Source organism: Scomber japonicus, chromosome 5, assembly GCF_027409825.1.
Source record: "Scomber japonicus isolate fScoJap1 chromosome 5, fScoJap1.pri, whole genome shotgun sequence".
Taxonomy (NCBI): Eukaryota; Metazoa; Chordata; class Actinopteri; order Scombriformes; family Scombridae; genus Scomber; species Scomber japonicus.
Window position 1 is genome coordinate 8,710,432 of NC_070582.1, and position 26,641 is coordinate 8,737,072.

At 41.2% G+C, this 26,641-nt stretch overlaps 1 protein-coding gene across 1 annotated transcript; it reads left to right on the top strand.

Annotated features, from left to right (window-relative positions):
- Positions 1-345: 345 nt before the first annotated feature.
- Positions 346-25,879, top strand: LOC128359551 (lactadherin-like). The gene is made up of 11 exons (XM_053320046.1): positions 346-421; positions 11,165-11,287; positions 11,550-11,681; positions 12,331-12,363; positions 17,945-18,058; positions 18,659-18,840; positions 19,199-19,354; positions 20,029-20,173; positions 21,718-21,902; positions 22,256-22,411; positions 23,423-25,879. The coding sequence occupies exons 1-11, from the start codon at positions 352-354 to the stop codon at positions 23,564-23,566; spliced, it is 1,440 nt and encodes a 479-aa protein (XP_053176021.1). The 5' UTR covers positions 346-351; the 3' UTR covers positions 23,567-25,879.
- Positions 25,880-26,641: the final 762 nt, after the last annotated feature.

A 26,641-nucleotide genomic window follows, 5' to 3' on the forward strand; every position in this document is an offset into this window, starting at 1 on the left:
GCAGCTCATTAACCATCAACGCCTCTTTAGTTGCCATGGTAATTTACTCCTTTCTTGGATTTTTTTTACAGTGCGTGTTCTTTTTGTCATTAACGGTAGAGAGGGCGTGGGGGGCGTGGTTACAATCAAATGCCACGTCGTGATTGGTTGAGAGCTGACGCGCACGTGCTCCTGCTGCTAGGAGTTTAAAGCCTCACAACAAGCTCGAGCCACATTCAGAAGCTCCAACGTCCAGAGTGCCGCTGACGTCCTCTGGCGTCCCGTCGTACGTTTAACTAACAAATAACAAACAGCTCCGTATCAAGTAAAAAAAAAAACAACAAATCTGACAAAAAAAACAAAACAGCAGCAATGAAGGAGGAGGCGCGCTTTTTTCTCTGCCTGCAACTTTTGACGGCTTGTCTGGTGTTTGCACAAAACGGTAAGTTACCTCTTTGTGTTTGTTTACATTTAAAACCGCAGCCGTTGACGTCCCCGTACAGCTGATGACGTGACGAGCGTGTGCTTTTTAAGTTAAGTTGGTAAAAGTTGTCCTCTCTCTTTCTCTCTCTCTCTCTCTCTCTCTCTCTCTCTCTCTCTGTGGAAATCTTATTTTCTTCCTCTCTGGAAATGTCTTGTTTTATTCGGAAAGTATGTTCGGTATGTGGTTATTTAATCTCAGCCCTTTTGGCAAAAGTGGCACCGTCAATTCATCATCACCAAGGTATCGAGAGGCGGTGGAGCTCCATGGAGTTTAGGTGCACAAGTTCAAGCGATCCTTGAGTTAAGCGGACAGGACGTGTGGGAATGTAAGATATGAGACGCTGCTTTGGCTCTGAAGCTGCAAGATTAGATTGTTTGCATGTTTAAGGCCACTTCCACATCTCATAAATCCAGAAAAATAGTCATTTAACAGCGATATTATCTGCATGTTTTTCAGGGGGTTTTTTTGTAGGCCAGCATGTGTGGTTACAGATTCAATACCTAGCGGCAATTTTTGTGCACAATGCCCCCCCCCCCTTTTTATGGGGCACACAGGCTGGCTATTATACTTCTCCCATGTAAAACCTTATGCCACTGGCGTTTGGTATTGTTTGCATGTGTATGCATCAAACACATTTAGGCCGATGGACAAAAGGTGGGAAAAAATGGCCTGATTCCCGTTGCCTTTTATTTTCTGCTTCACATGGCACATAAGTGTTTTCCTTGGTATGATGGTGTATTTTCCAAATGTGAAAAAAAAATGTTCCCCGTTCCACTCTTTGAACATTAACAAAGAGGTGAATTCATAACTTTGGTTTGGTGCTGTGTGTGTGTGTGTGTGTGTAAAAGACAGATGTATGTCAGCAGCAGATGAAACATTTTGACTTTTGACTTATTTATTTATGTGAGCCTGACAGTCAACCTTTGACATTTCCCTCCCAGGCTTCAGTGATCAATACTCAGTAGCAAAGGGCAGGCATATATATGTTCGATCCTTTTTTATAGATTTGTTTTAAAACGTGCAGGAAAGCATGCCAAATAGTTACCTAAAGCACAAGATCATATATTCGTCATCATCGTATTCAGTTAACGTGATCTGAATATGATTTAATTACATCTGAATGCAGGATTAAGTCTATTTTCAAAAAAGCCGCCCTCATCCATTTCACTGAATCCTATTAAATGTATTTGCTCATGCTTTTGTTTTGCATGTGGCTTTATTAGGGGGGCGACAGGGGATGTATAAAACAGGACCTTTGAACCAGGAAGCTAACCAGGTCCATGTAATTGTTTTACAGCTATCAATGACTGGCCCCAAAATTGATGACTACCACACAAAAAACTAATCTGCTCAACTCAGATTTAGACTGTGTTTTCCAGTCCCGGTGATGTAACGTCCTTACATAAACCTGCGTGTCTGTGAAAGTCTGCTAAATCCTTTCCTGATGCATCACTTACATTAATATTTTACTTACTCCCTTATTTGAATTGAGATTGCAAAAAAAAACAAAAGAAAAGAAAGAGAAGCGGCACATCCCAGAGGCGCAGGGGGGACGGTCCAGTTGTGGAGAATAGGTGTGGCTGCACCGACCACAACGTTGAGTCACTTTTCCGGATGCGGCCGCCAACACAGACATGCCAATGAACTTCCACCCACAACAGCGCTCACTGGGACCTCTCCATGCTGTCAGGGAACGGATAGGGGGGGAGGTAGGGGGAGCAGGACTTGTTGCTGCTGTGTCATGCAAAATGTTTACAGTGCAGAATAAGAGCTGAGGGGAGTCTTTTTTTCTTTAATCTTTTTTCTCTCTTGTGTTTTACCTGATTAAGGTTTGATTCAGCAGGTCTCCGTGAGCTGCTGAGTAGGAAGGAAAGAGAGGGAAAGAGAGAGAGAGAAGTGGAAAATGGTGTTCTGTGTCAGGGCTGAGGCAGAGTCTCTTTTCTCACAACAAGACCACTTAGGGCAGCTGACTGAACCAGGGCTAAATATAGCCTGACGCTGGGCCAATGGCAGGGCACGAGCGCTTGTGTGTGTGTGTGTGTGTGTGTGTGTGTGTAATTTGTGGAGGTAGGGCAGGTAATTATGAGCTTTTTTTAACTTGAAATTAGTGCAGATTTGTCTCAGGGGCTTAATTGCCAATATATCACGCAGTTATCTTATCTTACAATATGTCAAATATCACACAAGGAAAACAGGAATTTAATTTGTTGCCAAGGCGATGGATTATCTTCCTTGACCACAGTTACACTGCAAGAGTCAAATCATGCAGTGACTTTTTTTTGTTTTTTTCATGTTTTATCCAAGGATTAATGGGGCTGTTTGATGGTTGAATTAGATTTTTTCATCTGCTTATTTTTTCTGACTAATGTATCCCACAGTTTCCCTCATTACTGAATCTCTGCTGGAGATCAAACTGTTGGCTTTAGTTTCCTATAAACGGGAGAGTGTTTTAAAATACTTTCTATAATGGGAAGATTAGACCCCACTGTAACCAAACCAAGGAGTGGATTAGAGCTGAAACGATCAGACTATTAATAGATTAGTTTAGTCAGTTGTCAGAAATAATACGTTTTCAAGCAAATAAAGACCACAAATTCACGTTTCTTATAATAAAATGTGATTTATGTGCAGCTTTTATTCATGTTTGCTTGTAGTGTACAGGGGCGGAGCTAAGGGGTGGCTTTTAGCTTCGAATGTTTTCTTAAAAGCCCCAAATAGGTATATTTTAAAATAAATCTGGTTGAAGTGACTGAACAGTGACTTCAACCAGCTGCTGACTGAATCTGAGTGTTATTAAGAGTGAAACTTTTGAAGACATTTCCGACAAATTTTGACAGTTCAGAGACTTAAAAAAGGTCATAAATCCCTCCAAAATGTCACATTTAGACACGAATAACTTCAGGAACACCATTAAAAAAAATGCATGATGTCATTTGTTATCTTTTAAATTTTTCACATTTGGAGATTTATGTAAGAAAATTGGATGGTGATCACTTCTGTTCTGGAAATTGCTCAAAACAGAGGAAAGCCAAACATCCTCTGAATGAGTGAAATGCAATTTAAAAAAGTAATGATCAATATCAAATATAATATAAATGTAAAATTTTGTTGCTTTTTTTCCCCTTAGTCCTTGATCTCTTCAACTCCTAAATCTGCCCCTGGTTGTGTGTGACAATAAACAGAATATGTTTTAGGTTTTGGACATTTGAATTGTTGGCATTTTTTCCACTATTATCCAATGTTTAGAGAAGCGATTAATCAATTAATCAAGAAAATAGCTGTCGGATTAATCAATAATGTAAGTAATCCTCAGCTGAGTTCTGGTGTCACTAATTTTGTGTGTGTGTGTTTCTCTATCGGGTCTCGCCTCCAGGCTGCCTTCCTCTCTCTCTCTCTCTCTCTCTCTCTCTCGAGTGCTGATGATGACTTTATTATAACTTCTCCCATCGACTCCCTTCAGGATACGAGAGAATCTCTCCCCCTCCTCCTCCCCCCTCCTTCCTCTTCCTACTTCTGAATTTTGAACAGCTTCCTTTTAATCAATGTTTCATCACAATATGGAGTGGATCTTCTAATTTTGGTGGCTCGCTTTTATTAGCATCTGTCGTCCCACTTTCCAATCTGCCACGCTGAATATTTTACACGCTGTCATGTGAGCTTCAACAGCCGAGCCAGAGGAGAGAGTCAGTGGTATCCAAGCAGAAGAAGAAAATGTATTATCAGAAGTATTGATCACTTATTGGCAGTATTGATAACTTATTGACATAATATTTATACACAGTACAGGTTCTGTACTGTAGGCTGCTGTCGTTGTTGTTTTGGCACTAATTCGAGGCTTTTATTTCAGTTACAGTACGCTCAGAGAAAAGGTTGTTGTCTTGTTGATGATGCGTGACGCTCGTGTGTATTTTTAGCAGCTGGCCCTCTTTTTGTTTTTTCTGCTTTTTCATTTTTTTTTGTTTTTTTAGAGCAGCAGCAGATGGCTTCGCTGCTCTGGAGTAACACCCACAGATAACAGAAAGCTCACCTGCAGCTGGAGTCCCTCTGCTCATGTTAGCGTTGGAAAGGCTCAGGTTATTTAACCTCCATACACACATGTTTATCTTTTCTTTTAAGGGGTGTAGTGGATTTTTAGAGGGAGATAGAAGGTTGATAGTGTGAGTAACATAAAAGTGGTGTACATCATCTGAAAACGGGGGAACCTGAAGATTAATTTGAGATGCAGCTGAGCACTGTGTGTTAAGTTTTTGTTTTTTTTGTTAGTTAGTTATGAATCTTCAAATCAATCAAATTTTAGTATGACACCTATTCAAATTTTGAATGTTTAGAGACTCAATAAAGACTCAAAAATCCCTCCACAATGCCATATTTAGACACAAATACCTTTAGGAACACCATTAAAAAAAATCATGCTGTCATTTGTTATCTTTCATTTTCCAATAAAATTGGATGGTGAGCACTTCTGGAAATTGCTTACTGTCAATATATAGAGGAAAGCCAAACATCCTCTGAATGCAGCAGGTTTGTGGTTGTAAAGTTTATACAGTGAGGTCAAGTTTTTTTAATGATCTCACTACAATGAAATGTGGAGACTAACATCATCACACGAGTACAGTGGCTCGTTGAATCTACAAGATTCTCAGCTTTCCAGTCATACCCAATTTATGCAATGCCAAGACTTTTTGTTACCTCAGCATGCAGAAACATTCAAATACATTTTTATTGTAGGTGAAAAAAAGCACATTTAAATGGCTTAAGATTATAATAAAGTGGGCCTGTCTGTAAAGGGGAGAGTTGTGGGTCCCCATTGAAACAATTTTCATGCAGCCTTTATTTATAATCTTTCCACATTTGAAAGTGGCCTGAATCGGATTTGGAAGTGTCAGATTCAATGCAACTTGTGCTATTCACATTGTCAGAAACAAATCAGATATGGGTCACATTTGAGCCAACAAATCGGATTCAGGTCACTTTTAACTGCGGTGTGAACGTAGCCTTATTCTCTTTCTATTATGATTTTTTTTATCCTCTGAGGTTTTTTTATGTGTAAAACTTTCCTCAAGCTGAGAAAAGCAATCTACATCATCACAGTGTAAAGTCTGCGGGCCATCGGTCTTGATAAATCCACTTCCTGTCCCACATATCCAGGTCTCCATATGCTTTCAGGACTCAGTGATGCAATGTGGCCACGGCAGGTCAACAGAAAGTGGATCTCAAACCTTATTATTATGCTTCAGCACGTCCAGTTTTAACAAGGACTGGGAGTGTGTGTGTGTGTGTGTGTGTGTGTGTGTGTGAGAGACGCAGGCTTCTCTTCTCGGCTCTCTGAGTACACAGAGTTCCCACGCTCGCCCGCGTATACACTCCAGCATGCCAGTGTATGCGTGACAGAGCAGAGGGCAGAGAGCGTTTACTGTTTTCAAGCCTCGTGACACGTCAGATATAAGTCCTGACGTAACCACACACACACACACACACACACACATATATATATATACACACATATCGTCTCCTGTCCATTTATCAGCCTCCAGACAACCAGCTGGTGTGGACTTTGTAACTTTCTCAGCTCATTTCAAACAGTCTTGCCACTCTCCATACTTCCCTAATAACCTTTAATCCCTCTTAAACCGTCTTAGTGTGTAATTCTCCTCGTTTAATTCAGAACAAAGAGAGATTTTTTCACCCATGACTGCGCATCGTGTGTATTTTTCTAACGCAGCGAGTAGCCCGCTCTGTTTAGCCATCCCGACTCTGTGACATGGCAGCCACCAGAAATAATTTTTTTGTTTTGCATGAAACCGATTAAAGCTCGTCCACTCACTCGTGTCGAGATGATATCTATCCAAAGTGTTTATTTATCTCTGTGAGCAGCTGCTGGTTCTCTAATACAGCTGCCCTGAAACAGTCCTCTTTGACCTCTCATGACCTCCGTCTTCACCCTCATACATGATGCAGAGCCCTTAAATTACTTTATTTCACCTGGAGTCTCCACAGGTTTGTGCTCTATGTGAACTTTTATTATTAATGTGTGCTTTGCTCGTCTGTGGTGCGTCTTCCTTCAGATAGCAGGTGAGCGTGCAGATGTTTTGTGGTTGAAGAGTAACACTGCTGCCTTTCACAAAGTCGACAAACAGCATCATCTTTGTTCGTGATTCCGTCGTCTACGGCGTGGAACCCAAAAATACTTCCACACGCGGCTTCTCAGATGTTTTACTGTTACGTCCGCAAATATAAAAATAATAGAGGATGAGGGGAGTGACAGAGATGTTATCGGGGGGGGGAGCAAAATCAAAGGTAAACAGAGTTGGATTAATACAAAAGAGGGTTTATTTAAGAAATAAGTGAGCAGTGTTTACCATTAATTATATAGTGTGGCAGCCCACCGTAGTCTAATTTGTGCCACCACAGTCTCATAGTGAGTCTGTACACTCTCCAAAACGTTCAGCAAAGCATCTCGTCCTATAACAGAGATACTCTGCCCTACTCAACTAGTTGAACTTGGATAATCACTTCCTGAATGAGAGTCACACAAATACCAGTAGAAGAAAGCAAAGTCTCGTCTCGTCTCATCAGGACGGCTCTGCTCGCTAGTTTCCTCCATTTTAAACAGCTAGCTTAGTTTACTGAGAGGTCATCAGGGTGCAAGAGGAAAACCACTTTCAAACACTTGATCTGATGCTCTGACTGCAGCCTACATTTCAAACAAGTCGCTACAGCTCGAATATGAACTTCTCACCCCAAACAAAAGTTCAAATTTGCAAGATAAAAAGTGACAGCCCTACTCTGTATTTCATCTTTTTTATTGGTGGAGACGGATAGAGATCATCAAACCATACCAAGAGATACTGAGATACAAAAAATATCTAAATATTAATATATACCATTAAGAACCAACATCTTTTATGGTATTTGACAAGTTCTGATATGATAAGACATGATATGAACCACCAAACTGACTGCAACTCTGCCCTCATATCTGAGGCTTTGGCGGGTCCATTATAGACTGAGTCATCATGTGACGAGATGTTATTCGGTCTGGTATTTGGACCTCGCTCTCGAGGCTGAGGCTGCATGGGAAAGGCACAGACCATGACTCATAAGGAGTGAGAAAAACACAATGCCCCGTGGAAATGGCTCGTCCTGCCAAACATAACTCCACATACCTTCCTAATCTGTCACTGTGGTTTGAATAAAGTGGGGCACCATGTACGGTGCTTTTAACGCCGGTTCACATTTTTTGACAAATATATCAAATGCATTTTAAACGGTTGGCAGAATTTATTGACTTTTAAAACGTTGCCAGATAGATTAGTTTTTTGGATTTGAGCCTATGTTTACAAGTCCAGGCACATTGAATAAGGTGAGGTAAGGTTTGTTTTTCATTGCGGTTCTTCTCAGAAACACCTCAGGATTTTTTTCTTTTTGAATCAAATATTCTGCTATTTTCTTGTAGCGATTTCTCGTAAACGAAACCGAAACTACGGCCACACAATTCCCTCAGTAAATACTTGCTTATCTGGCAGCGGTTCATGTTGATGATGGGGAAGAACAAATCTCCTGGTTCTGGTTTCCTCTGAATCGACAGACACAACCGTTTCATTCCAGTCGATTTTTATACAAACGTGTCTGAGGTTGACCACTGTCTCATGACCGACCGTCTTGACTAATACATCACTCATTTCATTTCCTCAATAAATCCATGCAGACTCCCGACTAAGTCCCCCCCTCAGTCCGACCACAAGCAGCATTTACGGAAACTGTCTCTTCCTCTCTCTCGTTTCTACTTTTTTTATTTGCGTCATAAACGTTCTCTTTTCGTTGCCACTTCATCGTGAGTCCAATGAGTTATTACATATGTTCATAAGATGTGTTGTGTCTCATCACTAAAAGCATTAAAGCAAATGGGAGCTCTGTGTGCCAGTGTTGGAAGGGAGGTCGAGTTCCCTCCCCAAAGATAAACAGGCAACAAACTGTGGTGGTGCCAGGCGAGCCCGTTACGGTCCCAGGAGAGGTCCACGACACTGGATACAGAACTGATAACACTGGAGGACCATGGGAAGTTCAGAGGATAAACAACCACAGGATGTTTGTAAAATTTGTAAAATGAGTCACTCATCAGTCTCTCTCTCTCTCTCTCTCTCTCTCTCTCTCTCTCTCTCTCTCTCTCTCTCTCTCTCTCTCTCTCTCTCTCTCTCTCTCTCTCTCTCTCTCTCTCTCTCTCTCTCTCTCTCTCTCTCTCTCTCTCTCTCTCTCTCTCTCTCTCTCTCTCTCTCTCTCTCTCTCTCTCTCTCTCCTTTCCACAGTACTGCACTGTTTGTGAGTGTTTGTACTGGGATACCTACTCAGCGCGCTCTCATCCTGAGTGTTTTTAAAAAAGCAAGAAAAGATGTCTGGTGTGGGGTTAGAAAGATGAGAGAGGGCGCACCAATGCTGAGGAAGTTGGGAAATTTTCAGCCGTGGTCTCGTGGCCTTTTGAGAATTATACCTTCAGCAGAACAAAAATGCCACTTTTCTTTACTGTCTGTTTCTAAAAATATTTATCTACTCTCACTTGTCCGCTTTGTTTGAGGTGGGAAGAGGTACTCTACAGAAATGCTGAGGAGAAAAAAAAAAAGGCTCCGAGATCCTTTTTTTAGCATGAATGGCAGACACAGTGGTGCTTAAACCACCAATTTCACACTTGGGGTCCAACCTCAATTTCCTCAACAATTTTCCAAATGATAAGGGTTAAACCAAAAAAAACCAACCCCTTCGCTGTCTACATGGGCGTTAGAAACATCCAAATTATTTACTTCCTCTTTGCAAGTCTCATAACAGGGTGTAATTGAAAAGTTCATATCCAAAAAGAATGCCATGTCCCGGTAATTACTGTTGCATTTGTTCCAATATCTTCTAAACTAAATGCTAAAATTAAGCACTTTAGGGGAACTCTTTCATACCATCAGACTGTACCACACCACAGCTCCCAGTACCTACTCCCACTAATAAGACCGAGACTGTCCATACTCTCTAATCCCAGTAACATGGCAGATTATTTTAGAAGTTGTTTATTATGTATTATTTTATTTTTTATCACTTATTACAAGAATACTGTAGTGTCAATTTAGAATTTCTCCCTAGGGGGATCAATAAAGTTTACCCTTACCTTTACCTTTACCTTTACCTTTACCTTACCAGTGTCCTTGCGGATCCTTAAAAAGTCTTAAAATTACTTACATTTAGTTTTTGATATTCAAGGTCTAAAAATGTCTGAAATTGTAGGAGTAAATTAAAAAAAAAATTAAAAAGCTCCATTTCAACCCAGTACAGCAGTAAAATCCTGCTCATAATATCTTATATACAGTATGAGTACAAAAAGCAGCAGTGGTATTATTTTGTCCTTTTAAAGAGGAATTAAAAAGGTCTATAAAAGTCATTAAATTTGTACTCATTTGAACTCAATTTTGCCATTTACGATTTTGTAAGCAATGTTTTAAATCTCTTTTTTTGGACTAAAACTCTTTGACAATGAGTCGTAACTCATACAGTCTTCATGCTTTTTTTTAAAACCACTGCACGCCTGTCGACTCTCTGTTTCCTCTTCCAGCTGACAGTTTCTCCCTCATGGCCGGAGAGCTGCCAGATTGTCAGGTTCAGGTCAGGCAGCAGCAGCAGCAGCAGCAGCAGCAGCAGCAGTCGGCGATGCCGGTGGAAGCATCCAGTGTTTGTGTTGTGTTTACAGCGTCGCGATGGCTTACTCAGCTGTTCAGACCGTCACGTCCAGCCTGCAGCGGGACGGGTGGGGAGGGGGTGGGGGCTTCTGTTATTCAGCAGCACAACAACGAGGGAATGCAGTGGAAAATTTTAATAATGGAGAAAAAACATCTGATTATCGCTTAAAAACTGGCACGGGGGACAAAAAAAATGGCCCAAATGTAAACACGGACACAGACAAAAGTTCCTCCAGTCATAATTTAAAAGTTCCAACTGGTGCAGTATCTCATAGTCCTCTTCCTGTCCCGATGTAGCCTTGAAAGATCAGATGTTTGTTCCTGTATACCGGAGGATATCGTTGGCAGGAAATGTTGAACTCTGCCAGGCATATATGAATCTGAAATTAGGAGCACAAAAACCACAGCTGGGTCAGATGAGAAGCACAACGGCTTTTTATGTTTTTTGTTTTATTTTTCTCTGAGACAATCTTGAAGCTCTTGTGAACCTCACGTTGATTGAGAGCTGTGCCAACACTTTCTTACATGTGGTTTTTTTTTTTGGTCACTCATGTAAGAGCTAGAAACTGCCACAGGGGTAGCTTTACTTGATCTCATGTTCTCTCTTCCTGCGTCTCTGTTTTCACTTTACTCACACCCGTAACCATTACACACGATTAAAACCTAACCAGTATCTTACCACTTATTCTCAGTGGGATAATATTGGAGTAAGGGTAGGGAGAAATGTGTATACTTGATGTAAATAAGTACATAAGTGTATGTAGTTTGGTGGGTGAGGATAGTGAAATTTGCCTATGACAGGTGATTGAGATTGTGTGGAGGTCAGAGGTCAATCAGATTAAAGCAGATCAAGTTTATGTAATTAGATTTCTATAGGGATTGACAAATATTTTGCCGAGTTGTCTTTGTGTCCTTGCTCACTCCAATAACAAAAAAATATGGGGTCAATCATACTGTAGGAATCACCTTGACACTCCTCTCTCTGCAGGTGATTACTGTGAGGTGAATGTGTGCAGTAATGGCGGCACCTGCATGATCGGGGCAGGAAGTCGGTTCATCTGTCTCTGCCCTGACGGCTTCTCTGGAGACACCTGCAACGAGACTGAGACTGGTAAGCCAATGCTTGAGCTCAAAACCAGACTGACTCAAATATAAGTTTTGTTGTTTGCTTATTGACACCGTGGACACATAAATTACTCGTTGGTGCTCAGTATTAAGTTGTGGCAGCTCAGAAGTAATTTCATTTAAGTAATTTGGTGAAATGTGCACAAACCTAAACGATTTATTTAATTCTCTAAAATGCATAAAGATCAACCTTAACCCCACTTGTAAAAAGAAAGAATGGGAAAACCCATTAATTGTATATTTTAAAGGACCCTGCAACCCCAACCCGTGCAAGAACGATGCCACCTGCGAGTTGACCGGCCAATCCCGCCGAGGTGACGTCTTCAGCGACTTCGTCTGCAAGTGCCAGCCGGGTTTTGAGGGAGTCTACTGCCAGAACAGTGAGTCTATAATCCCTTCTCAGTCTTTGTATCATCAAATATACCGTATGTGTATGTACATTTATTTTTTTTACAGGTAGATGACGAAAGTTCAGTGTATTTAAATTGTGACTGAAGTCTTGAAGTGCCACCATAGTGTGAAAATTAAATGGAGCAGTTGACTATGGAAAGAAAAAAAGCTGCAGCAACACACCAAATTAAAAGTTGGATTGTTGCTGACGTGCCAGTAAACTTGATCCACTAACTGTACTCATACATTTCCTACACAATTAACCGGTGAGTCCTGTGAGGTCCTTGTTTATCCGCCTAACCTGACACACTAACACAGAGACAGCTGATCTGAGAGTGCCCAGCCACCAGACAGCTGTCGTCCTTCTGTGAGTCTCATTCACACGTCACTCCAGACCAGGTTGGTTCAATCAGGGTCAGTCTGAGAGAGGGGAAGCAATGGTGGGAACATGTGCTGCGCTCCTCCAAATGCCTCTAACCCCGCGCACAGAGACAGATGGCTACTGTTTGCATGAGAAGGCAGCAGAACAACAGTGGCCAAGTGCGCACAAAGAGCTAATTTAGCAAGGGATCAAGCGGGACTTTTACAAAAAGCCTAAGTGTTTTTTTGTGTTTGATCATGTATGCCTTTTTATTCTAGGTGTCCAAGGGGCAGATTTAAACTCTGAAAAAGGTAACAGTAGAAATGGGACTTGATGGGATGGAGAATGGTGTGTGTGTGTGTGTGTGCGTGTGTGTTATGCGCTGTAGTCTCTATTTTTCCTTCTTGAATCCAGGTGCTCTCTATTCTCTTGGCTGCATGCAGAGGCCGAGGAATTCAACAAACACACATTATTTTACCAACAGGGAGCCGCTTAGATCAGCACTATCTTCTCCTTTTTGAGTCAAGGCCAGCAGCAAAGGCAGTAGCAAGATAATTTCAGATATGCTGCTTCCTTTTTATCAGTTCAGTTCCCCTGACAGGAAGACGCCCCTTCATATTAAAAGATTTGTCATTTAACTCCCTCATACCTCAAACCTTAAACTTTCCCAACGCTTTCCGAGCCAGTTGAGTTGTTTCCAAGCTACCGTTTGTATTATTCTACAATTCCCTAGCCTGTATTCATGCTTCAAACACTCTCATCTGACTTTAAAAAGCCCAATAACAGCCAAGTTATCTGTTTGTGTTTTGCTTAACCGCTGAGAACCGCAAATCACAGCTCATCCATACATTCACAAGTCCTTTGGCAGGTGCCACCAGGAAAATAGCCCTCTGCGGAGCATTCATTTACACTAATTAGGTAATGCCTCGAGGATAACGATAAGGGGAATTTATTTGACTGTATTGGTTTATGAGAACCCCTCTGAGCACTTCTGGGTCACGGAGGTCCCTCTTCCTTCACAACTATTGATGATTCTGTTGTGACAGTTTAAAATGTACTCTAATTGGTGTTTGTGTGTGGGCGAGGACGGAGGCTCATGGCAGCCAGCTCCTATGGCTTGTGTGAAACAGATACGGAGACAGGCTGTGAAAACAGGCTTGCGGTGAACCCAGACTGTAGTTAAACATTTAACTAGCATCCTCACACTCACTTTACACCCGAAAAATGCATACTGAGACGGACATTTTTGGGGCCGAAATGCTCCCCTCACTCGTCAGCTGTGGGGATATATGGGAGGCTGTGTTTGGAGGATGAGCTGTTCTTTATCAGAAATGCAGACCTTGACATGCAAATGTTGGGGAACCGGAGCCAGATGTAGAAGTAATGTGTTGTCCTCACATAAACAACCGCCTATAGAAAAACGCAACCGTAAAGATTTGGATTTGAAAATGGCCCCATCCCCTCCTTCAGGGCCCTCTGTCAGTTAAAGAAAAGAAAGGAGAAGTTAAAAACAAAAGATAACAGAGTTTTTTTTGTTTTTTTTAAATCTATAAATACAAAATGTAAATGTATTCTCTCAAGCCTGAATACATTTCCTCATAAAAGGCTAAAAAAAAAAATCTCTACTGCAAAAAGCTTAATCACACGTGTGCTGCACATCCCACATGAACAACCACACACGGCTTGTGATCTCATATACAGGCTGTTTAGCATACACATACACACACGATTCATCCCTCGTGCCAGTGTAGCCAACAGAAAGTGGCGGTCTGCGCTGAGCGCTCGCAACGTCAGCGCTGCTACTGTTGCCGGGCGAAAAAGTAAACGCGGAGGCGGAACGGTGAATTAAGTCTGCCCTCCCGACAATGTCACACTCACTACTCAGGTCTGACTGCAGCACTTCTGACTGTCCTGCCAAATTGGCCTAAAAGCCTTTTATGGGTTGCAGAGAAGGAATGTGTGTGTGTTTGTGTTTGTGTGTGTGTGTGTTAGGCTCCAGTATGGATATGCAGAGAAAGAGAGAGGGAAATGTCAATAGCTGTTCACTTCACTTCAGGCCGCAGCAGATGGATGGAAACAGTGAAGAAAGGAGGAGTCTTTTTTGTCTTTCTCTTTCTTGCTGACAGCCTCTAAATCCCCGATTTTCATAACAGATTAAGGCAGTTATTTGCTTTATGGAAGTTGCCAAGGGGTGTGTGTGTGTGTGTGTATGAGTGTGTTCCTGTTTCAGTTGTTTGTGTTTTCAGCTCCTCCCAGGATGTGGTAGTGTGGGCAGACTGGGCTCCACCCCCCCCTTCCCAGTCTATGTGTGCATATATATTTCTATATATATGTAATGTATATGTGCTTCTGTGTGTCTGTGCTGGCGAGGATCTGCATTTCCTGGTTTACTATTGTCTCTATTAAACAAGCTTGATTGATCTAGTTAATCTTCAAAGCTGCTTACCTGGAATCACAACATTATCTCACTTAAGAGCAGCAGCTGTTAAGTGTTTTGACTGGAGAGGCAGCACCTTCACAGGTAAACAACAACACAAAAACAACAACAGACTAATCACGACTGACCGCAGGCGTGTGGAGTCAGTACCTTAAGTATTGTTTGCACATCTGCAAGTACTCCTCTGACCACTAAGCAATTGAGGGTTGAGTGCCTTGCTTGAGATCCTCCCGAAGCTACAACAACCACATTTGTTGTAAAAATGTGACCATAATGTGGTGTTGAACTCTAGACGTTCAACAAGGGGAAATCCATCATCTAGAAGTCGCAGGACTTTTTCGGCCACAGTGGCATAAAGTCATCACTCTTCATTTCTGCAACGAAGATGATAGTTAAAGATCCCTCTGTGTTTTTGTTGCAAAGGGGGGAAAAAAAGCCAGTGTATACTTAAAAAAATAAAATAAAATATACATTCTGAGTTAAGGTAAACTGAACTTTAAGAAACCACTATCATTTACCATTGCACTGGATCTGATGTCACCATGCCTCGACCCATGTAGGGTAAGCGCTTAGGAACACTGCTTTAAATAAAATGCTCTGTAAATATATTTTATGACATCAGAAGTTTCATCTTAGAGCTCTGCATCTCTCCAGCAGAGAGTGACACCCTGGCAGAGATCTGAATCAGAGCTATTCTGGGTCCCTCTTGTGCTCCCTGGCGTACTGCAGCCAGTCCAGTCCACAGCAAATTACACATCTGGAAACCTTTTATCCCTTTTTACTTAATAATGCCATTGTGGTTTGATCTGGTGACCATAATGCCTGTAGTGAACCCCCTTGGTTACTGTACCATGGCAACGATGGGAATGGTAATTAAAAAGATATACTTGTCTTATTTTATGTTGTCATTTGTGGGAAAAAAACAAGACTAACTTTGCTTCTGTAAAACGGCTACATCGTAAATTCTGTCTTTAAAAGGTGGGAATGACTAGTGTAGATTTTAAGAAGTTATATAATACTGTATTATATGTTTGGATAATACCATTGTGGGAATGAAAGTACTTACCTTAACTTTTGTTAGTTCTCACTTTACACAGTCCTTCTCTGGTTTGATGGGAGGTATTATTGTCTAACCATGAAAATCACAGATGGTTTACTTCCAAATCTCAGAGTGAGTGCTTCGCAGGCTGAGGCTTCACACTGTGAGGTATGAAGAATATAACGTGACACAGTCAACTCTCTGCAACAACACAAATGCAGGTTAGGTCGGTCAGATGCAGACTTGCACCTTTATTTAGGCCCAAATCCTGCTGGCTGCGGCTCACAGCCTGGACGTAGATAGCTTTGTTGACTACCACATGTACAGCCAGCCGACCTTGGCTTTGCCTCAATCGGGGTCGGGTTACAAACAAGTCACATGAGATTTGTATTGGTTTTCGTTTCATGCTGAGACCGATATTGACGCTCTAAATATTGTGGTAGCGTGCCGTTTCCGTTAGAAGCTCAAGGGTTTGTTGTGTACAGGCCATGCACACGCACCGTCCCCTGTAATCTATATGTATGTGAAAACAGTGTGCTGATAGCGGGAGCTGCTAAATATGTAACAGCTGATAAGATGACAGTATTGTTTTTCTGGTTGACATTTTAGAGTTACAAGGTCGTCACCCTGAAGCATCTCCATATGGCCGTCACAGTTACAGTTACTCAGAGCACCATGAGTGTAGATATTTCAGGCAAGCACAGCCCAGTGATAAATAAACCTATGAGCCAGACAGTGTTACCTGTCTCAGGGATGTTGTGTGCTCCTCAGGCTCCTCCCACCACTGACTAGGGATTAGAGGGAGTTGACCAGACTATGTGGTCCTCCTGGTGCCCAATCCTCTTACTGTGGAGAGGGTCACCAGCTGACGCATATGAGGACCTGACCAGAGTTTCAGTCAGGCTGTCATCAATAGCTGATATAGGTCTCTGAGCTGTAGGGGGTCTATTTCCTGATATGGGAGAGATCTGAACAGACTTTTAAAATCTGAACTAACTAGATTCAAATACGGCATACTGGACTCCTTATTTTTGTCTCCCTTGTAATGAATAAATTATAACTTTTCATCCATCTTAAGTCTAACAGCTGCACGATTTTAAATTAAACCCTAAGACATTCTGTGTAGAAGAGAAGCCTTTAAAACTTTGACCCTCTCTGGTTGAGGATGCTAACTGTTACCTGCTTTGCTTATATTTGGTCACCATTCCTCTGCCTCTATTTCAGTAGTGCTATTGACAAATACTTGAAACTTTAAATTGAATGCATCTAGCATGGAAATAACTCGAATTTCTTAAAACCTGATAGTGTGAATACATCAGCATAGATGTTAGTGTAGAGTTTGATGTTTAAATATGCTGCTTCTGTGTGACTTCACAGAGCCAGAAGTGACATGACTGTGGTTCTCGTTATCTAGAGTTTATGGATGTACATTTCAAAGTGACTCTATTCCTCCGGTGACTGTGAAAATGAGTGTTTGGACATGGAGCTATTTATGGACCGAACGTGTAAAGAGGGAGATACTAATGTGTGTGCGTGTGTTTGTTGGGTAGAAATGTTATATCGGTGTATGTCTGGGATTTTTTGCGTGCATATTTTTCCATAACAACACCCGTCTGGGATTAAAGACTACAAATTTGACTGAAATTCCCTTTTTTTTGTGCAGCTAAAATTGTTCTCTGTGTATGTGGTCAACATAGAGTGCATGTTAAAAACTGGTTTAGTCACACCGGCAGTTCTCATGGGTGACAGATGAAAAGGAGCTTGAGTTTATTCCTGTTTCATTCTGCTGATCAGTTTTCCTTTCCCCGACTCATGTGCTGGACACTTTGAGCCACACAGATACTGTGTGAAGGCGCCATCAAGAGGAGATCCAAAGAATTACAGGGAAATTAAATATACAATGCACTGAAATGACTCTTAAGATGCTTGGCTCCTCTTTTACATAATGAAGTTTGAGAATTTTCTACAGGCTTTAAGGTTGTGTGTTTGATATTTTTATGAATACTTCTGGGACTTTCCCAGGATATATACTCAACATCCTGACCACCAGATGGTCTGGCGCAGCTGATTGTTTAACTCCACATATTTTAATCAAGGCCACACTGACAGTAGTTATTATTCACACACTGTCCACTTTATAAAAAATCACCACTGCTGCTTCGAGGAAGTCAAACTAACGATAAAACACAGGCTCCTCTCGTTTACCTTCTCTCTTCTACAGCTCCAGTCCTGTTAGCATGGCTTCAACTAACCTTGGTGTGAAACAGTTGAAGAAAAATCAAAACTTGACTCTCAACAAGCATGATGTGTAATCCACTCACACCTTCTACCCGTCGTCGGCTTTCAGACTAGCTGACAGTCAACAAAGCAAGCTGTTGGTAGTGAGTAACGATGTGTGTTTTTTTTCTCTCTGTAGATGTGAACGACTGCGCTGGCCAGCCATGTGAGAACGGAGGCACCTGCAGGGACCTGGAGGGAGACTTTAAATGCCACTGTCCTTCCCCTTATGTGGGCAAACACTGCCAACTGCGTAAGTGTGACCGTAAAAGCACTCCACATTACAAACATGCTCTCATGAGGGCCAGATTCATTTCCTTTTTAAAGGAAATATACTTTGGTACTTTCATTTTCAGTGTGTGTGTTTGTGTTTCCCGCATCTCTACACTGTTACATTCCCTCAGAGAGCAAAATGAATCAATGGAAGGAAGTACCACTGAAGGGACACATTAAAGTTAACGGGTGCTGGGAAGGCAGCCAAACTGTTTGTTTGGTTTCAAGATGATCAATAGGCAGCATATAGACACTGTGCTCAAATGAAGAATCAATATTTACTTCTATTAAGCTGATTCAAAGCTCTGCATTCGTAATGATTTAATGGTTTACACAGGTCAGTGAAGGTTGTGCATGGGTGCTTCAATTTAATTTGTATTAGACTTTGATTACATTTTTATGTGTGTGACCATACACTCACACACTTCTTTCTTGTTAGCGTCAGTATTATACTATCATTGTGTAACTGTATATCTTCTCTACAGACATAGTGTAATAGTTATCGGAATTACACTTAAGAGTAGCTGAATTTCAGGTTGAGTCGAAAAATAATGCTGATGTCTTAACCTTGAAATCACAGGCTGTATTTCCTTGCTTGGCATGGAGGGAGGGGGCATCGCTGAGTCCCAGATCTCAGCCTCCTCGGTCCGCTACAGCCTGCTTGGCCTGCAGCGCTGGGGCCCTGAGCTCGCACGCCTCAACCACAAGGGACTGGTCAATGCCTGGAGCGCCGCTGCACATGACAGGAACCCATGGATCCAGGTGAGACCACTGATACGTTAACAGAGATGGAGACTGATACATTAAGTAGGCATATGGAGATGTTTAGCTGCCTGCAGGTATTTCAGGTTGTAGATCCTGGACCCAGAAATGTTCATGCAGCCAGTCACACAATTATCAAATACTTGTTGTGCAATGCGGATATATTATATTAATTTCCAAAGTGTACAAGTTGCATTATGGATGAATTTGTCATCTTTACTGATTAGTTTCACACAGTTTTTAAACTATTTACCATCTTCATATTGATTTTACAACACTTGACATTTCAGTTGAAGTTCTCTTTGAAAAGAAACTTCAATGAATGAACTCATGTTTCATATTTTTCACACTATTCCAGATCAACCTGCAGAGGAAGATGCGCTTCACAGGTATCGTGACACAGGGTGCCAGTCGCATGGGGACCGCTGAATTCATCAAGGCCTTTAAGGTGGCATCCAGCCTGGACGGCAAGATATACACCATGTACAGAACTGAAGGAGAGAGGAAGGACCATGTGAGAACAACACAATACAGCATAAAACAGAGCACCAGAGCCCACAAGCCTGCCTTATTCAAAGATGTGGCACTTCAGACACATCAACCTTAATACACACACAGACAGATTTACTTAGGTCACTTTTGTGGTGTCTGCATAGACTTACATTCATTTCCTAGAAACATTAACCTCTGAAAAATCAGCGTTTTACCAATTGGGCTCTCAGTTTTTGTCCACCAGTCGAATAAGGAGATTTCCCAGTTAGCTGGTCTTAAGTCAAGTGTGTGTCCCTGAAAATAAAACCATACACACAAAACACTCACGGTTTCCAAAAGGTAGAAATGAACCACTAGAGGGCACAGTAACCTTTCTACACTTCAAACAAATCAAGTATTTGGTTACATTTTACTGTAACTGCACCTCTTGTAAAACTAAGAGACAGGTAATGTTTTTATTTTTAAACTTTAAAGAAACAATGCTTCGGTGCTTATTATACAAGGAGAGTTCATGTTTGTATTAATAAATTTTGTTAGAAAAAGGAATGTAAATAGATTTAATTCCTCAAGAGGTGTCTTAATGTTGTCTGCATTAAAACCACCATTAAATATTAATTATACTCACGGTTCTAAAAAACAAACAATATATTTGACTCAATTTTCAAAATCTCTTTCCTCCTTTTTTTTCTCTCTCAGGTATTTGCAGGAAATGTCGATAACGACGGTACCAAGACCAACCTGTTTGACCCTCCAATCATTGCTCAGCACATCCGCATCATCCCTGTGGTGTGTCGCAAGGCCTGCACTCTGCGCATGGAGCTGGTCGGCTGTGAGCTCAACGGTAAACTCACACAGAGAACACACGCAACACACTCCAGCTGCATGTATATTCACACAGTTTTGGTTTTCAGTTAACTGGGACTGGAACAAGTGTTTCACATTTTGAGATCATCTGAACTCCAGGTGGGACAAACTGTTACCAGACAGGGAAGTAAATGTCATCCAACAGGCTTTATTTATCCAGCGTGTAGCTCATATGGTTCCTAACTAATTATTTTCAGCTCCACATTTGATCACATTTCAAAGGATGTTACCCAGAAGATTGCATCACACCAGTAACTTTGAATGCAGATGCACACTGTTTGATTCCAAGATGATCAAACTACAGAAAACCATATGGTCAAAATTAACTATGGTAATATTGGCAGACACACCATCAGATCAGATTTTTACTGTGTTTATATTCATACGATAGTTACTCCAGCAGGCTAACGTAATACTTGGTTCTTTCAAGTCTTCTGGCTGTTCGTCATCTTACTGCCGCTTTTAACGCAATCCACTGTGGCTCCTTTTGGATCTCACTGCCCTCATTACACTGTGGGATTGTGTGACTCTCATTTATCATGTCAGTGTGTCTCTTCTACCATCAGTCACGCTTCCCAGTTCCTGCATGAGTGCAAAAACCCGCTATATTTGTCGCTTGTTTTGTTTTTTTGGAGTCATTTAAGCTTCAAATCACAACTTGCCTGAGTTTTAGATCTTTGTCAGTCACAGAGAAACTTTTTTCCCCCCTGCTTAATAGAAAACATACATCAGAGGAAAATGCGCAATAAGAAATTAGTCAGTCCAAAATCCAGATCATTGACGTATTTTGATGTAGCATGATAGCAATTTAGCATTAGGCAGCATTTTGTTAAACAGGGATACGTTACTTTGTTATAATTTAATGAAGACGAAAGCAGATTGAATTGTCAAGATAAGAAACCTCTGTTCTGCTTTAATTTGCTCTGACTACCTCAATTTAATTTAGTGAAGGAACTTTAGTGTGAAATTATGTTATGATAATAAGGATGAATGTTGATGTTGCATGAATAGCTACTGTAAGTGCTGCCGGACAGCCACAGTTAAGTTTAAGTGTCTTCGTGCATTTTTTCCCCACTGTTCTTCTGACCTGCATGCTGCTCAGCTGCTGCACTCATCCACCCTCAGTAACCAAGTCTGTTACAGCCTGGCTCGCCCTCTGCTCGTACTGCATGTGGGAAATGACGCAGAGGATAAACGGCAAACTTTGGTAGATGTTTGATCGATTTTGAACCCAGCTGGTAGAAACGAAAGAGTTGATGGCAGTCACGTCGGCTCAGCTCATCTCAAATCTGCACTTCAGATTCCGGCATGTATCCACTTCTCTCATCCTCCCCCATCATTCATCGCTCCGGATGTTCGTTTTTTTGCTGCTTCACATCACTCGCTGGCATGCGCTGCTTCCTGCCCATCCCCTGTCTATCATACTTTCTCTCTCTCTCTTTCTTTCCATTCCTCTTTCTTCTGTCTCTTCCTCTCGTTCTCCGCCTGGTCTCACCTTCACAGTATATTCAAACACTTCAGGTTGTTCAGAGCCGATGGGCATGAAGTCCCGGTTGGTGTCTAACCGCCAGATCACGGCCTCCAGCACCTTCCGCACCTGGGGCATCGAGGCCTTCACCTGGCACCCTCACTACGCCCGGCTGGACAAACAGGGCAAGACCAACGCCTGGACCGCCGCTACCAACAACAGATCTGAGTGGCTGCAGGTAGGAGATGAGGACATGAAAGCAACATTGTTTTTCCAGTTTCTCCACAGCTGAGTTTTTAAAGTATAATAAACTTTATTTATATAGCACTTTTCTTAACAAAGTTACAAAGTGCTTTACAGAAGAAATAAAACCAAACAAGGCAGACAAAAGTAAGCAATGAAGAGCACAGAGATAAAGACAGATGCAGGGAAGTAATAGATCATGTAAATAAAATAACAAAACAATACAATAAAATGCTTTGAAGTAAAACAGTAAAATAATAAAAATCAATTAAAAGTTGTACAGCAATAAAAAGAGCAATTCAAACATTTCCAAAAATAAAGTTTTTTTTTTTTTTTTCATCTGCTCAGGTGGACCTGCAGTCTCCCAAGAAGGTCACAGGAATCATCACACAGGGGGCCAAAGACTTCGGCTCCATCCAGTTTGTCACAGCCTTCAAAGTGGCTCACAGCGATGACGGGCTGTACTGGACCATAGTGAAGGATGAGACCACAAGGACAGACAAGGTTAGTCCAGCACATGTTTCAGAACTATGCATGAAGGCAATAGTGAGCAAAAATACATAACATAATAGATGTGTATTATAATAAGAGTAATTATTGGTGTAGAGTAAATAACGTCTTGATGAACAGCTTCAGTGGACGGTTGCTACTTTGTCTGGCCTTAATGCAAATGAAGAGACGGTTAAGTTTGTCTCTGACGTCTACACACCTGGAACCAATTACGTTGACACTGGGCTTGATTAGCTCACAGTGTGCATTCATTCAGAATGGCTCCTCTCAGTATCTTAACTTGCCAGATTTGCTCAAGTGTAAAACCAAATTAAGTCATTAAATCAAGGATGTGGAGCACTGACAGAACGAAGTATCCTTTTAACTTTAGTTTCTGACTTTAGTCTTTTCTGGGATAATGATTGTGAAGGTTCCTCCATCCTGTACATTATTTCTCCTGCAAATATAAAGCCTTTTTAATGGCTGTGTAATGTACATTTCAATGTGTGTGAAGTATATTCATAAACTAATGCACATCATCCATCATCTGACATCCAGAGGAAATCATTTCATAATCATTTTTCATATGCACTGCCAAAAAAATGTGTGTGGGTTTTTTTTATTAATTCTGAGCCATTTTGTTATTAAATGTGCTTTGTCTTTTACAAAAGTTAATCACACACCAGACAAACTCTCAAAGGAAATATGAACAAGTTGTTAACAGAAAACAGCTGTGCAGCCCCTGAAAACTTTGTTTCAGTTTTAAATATGTCTAAATATTCACAATTTAAATAAGCAACAATCAAAGTTAAATTTTGAACATCCTAAAAAAAAAGTGTTTTCAGGGTCTTCATCTTCCACTAGTACATCTTCCATTAGTATTTTGTCAGGGAAACTGAGCAATAGAAAAAAATCTTTTGTCAAGTAGAGTATGTGATGTCAGTAACATCAGCTATGATGATGATGATGATGATGATGATGATGATGATGATGATGTTATTTAACCGACTGTCCTCCTCTGTTCAGATCTTTCCAGGCAACAGCGACAACAACGTCCACAAAAAGAACATCTTTGAGCCGCCGTTCTACAGCCGATACGTCCGCATCCTGCCGTGGGAGTGGCACGAGCGCATCACCCTGCGAATTGAGCTTCTGGGCTGTGACGAGTAGCGCCACCCTTAACGCACCTCCCCCTCCTCCTCCTCTTCCTCCTCCTCTCTCTACCTCCTCCCCTCTTCCCTCCTCCTCTTCCTTCCCCCCCTCTCCTCCTCCTCCTGAGCCACACCTGCACTGCCTTGCTCTCAGCCCTAGGGGGCAGCAAACACCAGAGTAGCACACCACCACCCAAACCCTTGCTGGTTGGAGGTGGGACATGTTACCCCTGACCACTGTTACCAGGGCAATAACTGGGTTAAAGTCCATTTGTGTCCTCGCTTTATTAATTTCCTGAACTGATTTCTCATCTCAACCACCTGAACCAGATGAGAGATCACTTCAAGAAAGAAAGAAAGAAATAAAAAGGGGCAGCATATCTTCTTTTTTAACTAAGCAGAGTTGGGGTCAGATCTTTTCCCACCTGCTGGCTAAACCACAGTTGGTGACTCCCTCCTCCCTGTGTCAGAGGTCAGGGGTAACAGGACTGCTGCTATTATCAGTTGGTGCTGCCTAAAACTCTGATCCTAGATCAGCTCTACCTGGAACGTCAAACCTCCAAGACCCATGGCTGGTGATGTACATAAGCTCCTCTACACAGCTTCACACGTCCTATAACCAAACCCTTCATCTCCCCTCGAGACACACACAGAACACACAGAATATATTTTATCTTTTAAAGACGACATCGATACTCGTGGTTGATTTCATTTTTCTTCATCAAAAAAGTGAATCTTTATAAGCTGCTTAAAGTCATTTATTTACAAGATAGCTAAAAAACCAATTTACAGTCAATTTTGAGGTAGTTTTTCTGTTTGTTGAGATAAAATAACTAAACTTAAAAAAAAAACAGCTCAAGGTTGTCCCACTGTGTGAGGTGCAGTATTTTTAGTGTTTCCTTGCAGTGGTTTCATTCAGTACATGACTCCTACAGTGTGTTTGTTTGAGCTGCACACTGTAAGGAGTAAACACAGCGTTCACTTAAGTAAAAGTCAAACTTACATTATACGTGCAGCAGCCAATAACAGAGAGGAAAATCCCCAATTTTCCACAAATCGTTAACTTTACTGAAATGCTACACAAGTTTTTTTTTTTGTAGTTGTTGTTGTTTGGCCAAATCAGAGTCAGGTCATTTCGTTTCTGTGGCTTTAATTATGAAAAAAGTCGTTTATGGTGGAGTCATGCAGACAAAGAGAGGACTCAAACACATTACATCTGTCATTGTGTGACATAATCTTTCAATGAATCATCACAGTACCCGTCAGTTTAGCGGCCAAACAGATGTGAGCTCAAAGCCTGAGGAGACGCGCCCTCACTGACAGACAGGATGTTAAAAACAAAGGACGAAAAGAGCTGGAGATCGTCGCTCAGTGAGAGAGAGAAGAGAGACGCTTTTATTGCTCTTGAGGAAACGAACGATGAGCTGTTGACTGAGATTTACACACACAGTTGTCATTAGCTGAAAAACACAGACGCCCTACTCAACAAGTCATGTTTTTAAAGTCTAAAGTTACAAACTTATTTCACCTTTTAGCAAAACAGTTTCTGACATATTACATTATCGAGATATCAACATGATCATATTATATATTTTTACACGTGACACTTTATACGGTTTTTCATGTTATTGGCTGCCACAGCACAGGCGCATCATTTATTCAAAAAGAGTCACGTTTACGCATTAATTAGTCTTGTCCTTTACAGGCCGTTTGAAGTTGAGTGATTATGGAAGGAACGTGTGTTGACATACTTCTCGGCGTCTCCGCGATTCTTCACATCTGTAAATCCATTTTCTATTTTATCGCTGATATGACAAACCGCCATCAACGTATCATACATCACACACGTGTTTTTTGCCAGAATGACAGTATTAAATCAATATAATGATAAAAATAATGATATGAGACTTTAGACTTAGAAAACTTGAACGTGCTCCGAGAGGCAGTTTATGGTGCGAATGCATTTATTAGTGATGGGATGTAGAGTGTAGGCTGCGTTAATGATGGATGTTATCGTCTCAGGTCACAGCGGATCTGCTCCTTGTGTACATTTAAATGCTACTGAAACGCTTAAACACGCGCGACAAATTGTAATGAAACTCACTCGCTTGTGCTTCTAGTTGTGTTCACCCAGTTTCACTTTTTTATTATTATTATTATTATTAGTTTATTATTATTATGGCACTTTGGTGTTTGTGTTTTTGACATTTTGAAAATATCTGAAAACCAAAAAAAAAAAAAAAAGCTAAAAAAAAAGAAAAGGAACAGTATTTGTGCATTGAAGAACAAACAGTAAACATTAAACATATTCAACATCATTACATGTAGAGGTAAAAAAACAAATAATTTAAAAAAGAAAAGAAGAGAAAATAGACTTTCAGTTTCTTTTTGTTAGATTAAACAAGAGTTCTGCTTTGGTTGTTTAGTGTTATAAAAAAAAAAAGCGACACACAAACATAAATATATATAAATATAATACTTTTAGTACTGGGATGTGTTCACACGAGTTAGACGTTAACGTTCGCTGCAGTCTATTTTTTATTTTTGGGTCCAACATTTTACGCCTCCAGTTGAAAGCTGCGGCCCCGCTGATAAGACCGTTGAGAGAGAAACCAAATTAAAACTGATTTTCTACGGTTCCACTGGACATGTGACAACGAGCCGCCACATCATCTGCTTCTGCCGCACCCCCATCACAGTATTAAAAAAAAAACAACCTTTCCAACCCCCCCCCCCTCCCCATCCCTTTCACCCCCCCATGAATTATGAATTATGGGCTTGTGCAATATTATACTGTGTTTAGTTTTGATAACAATGAATATTAAATTCAGTGTAAGGGGGCAAGATTTCTTTTTAAAAAAACATGCACGAGGGGGGACAGCAGTGCCACTTAAGAGGTCGGCGATGGGTGTTGGTGTCAAACACTGTACAATATTTATTATTGTTGCAGACGAGTCCGCAAGAAGTCACCCTCGTTTATCCGAGTCTGCATGCGTTTTATCGACTAGTGACGCTCAGTTTAAGTTGAACTCTTTTTTTTTTTTTTCTTGTTAAAGGTGTTCATCAACATTCAAGTTATTGTAGATATATATTG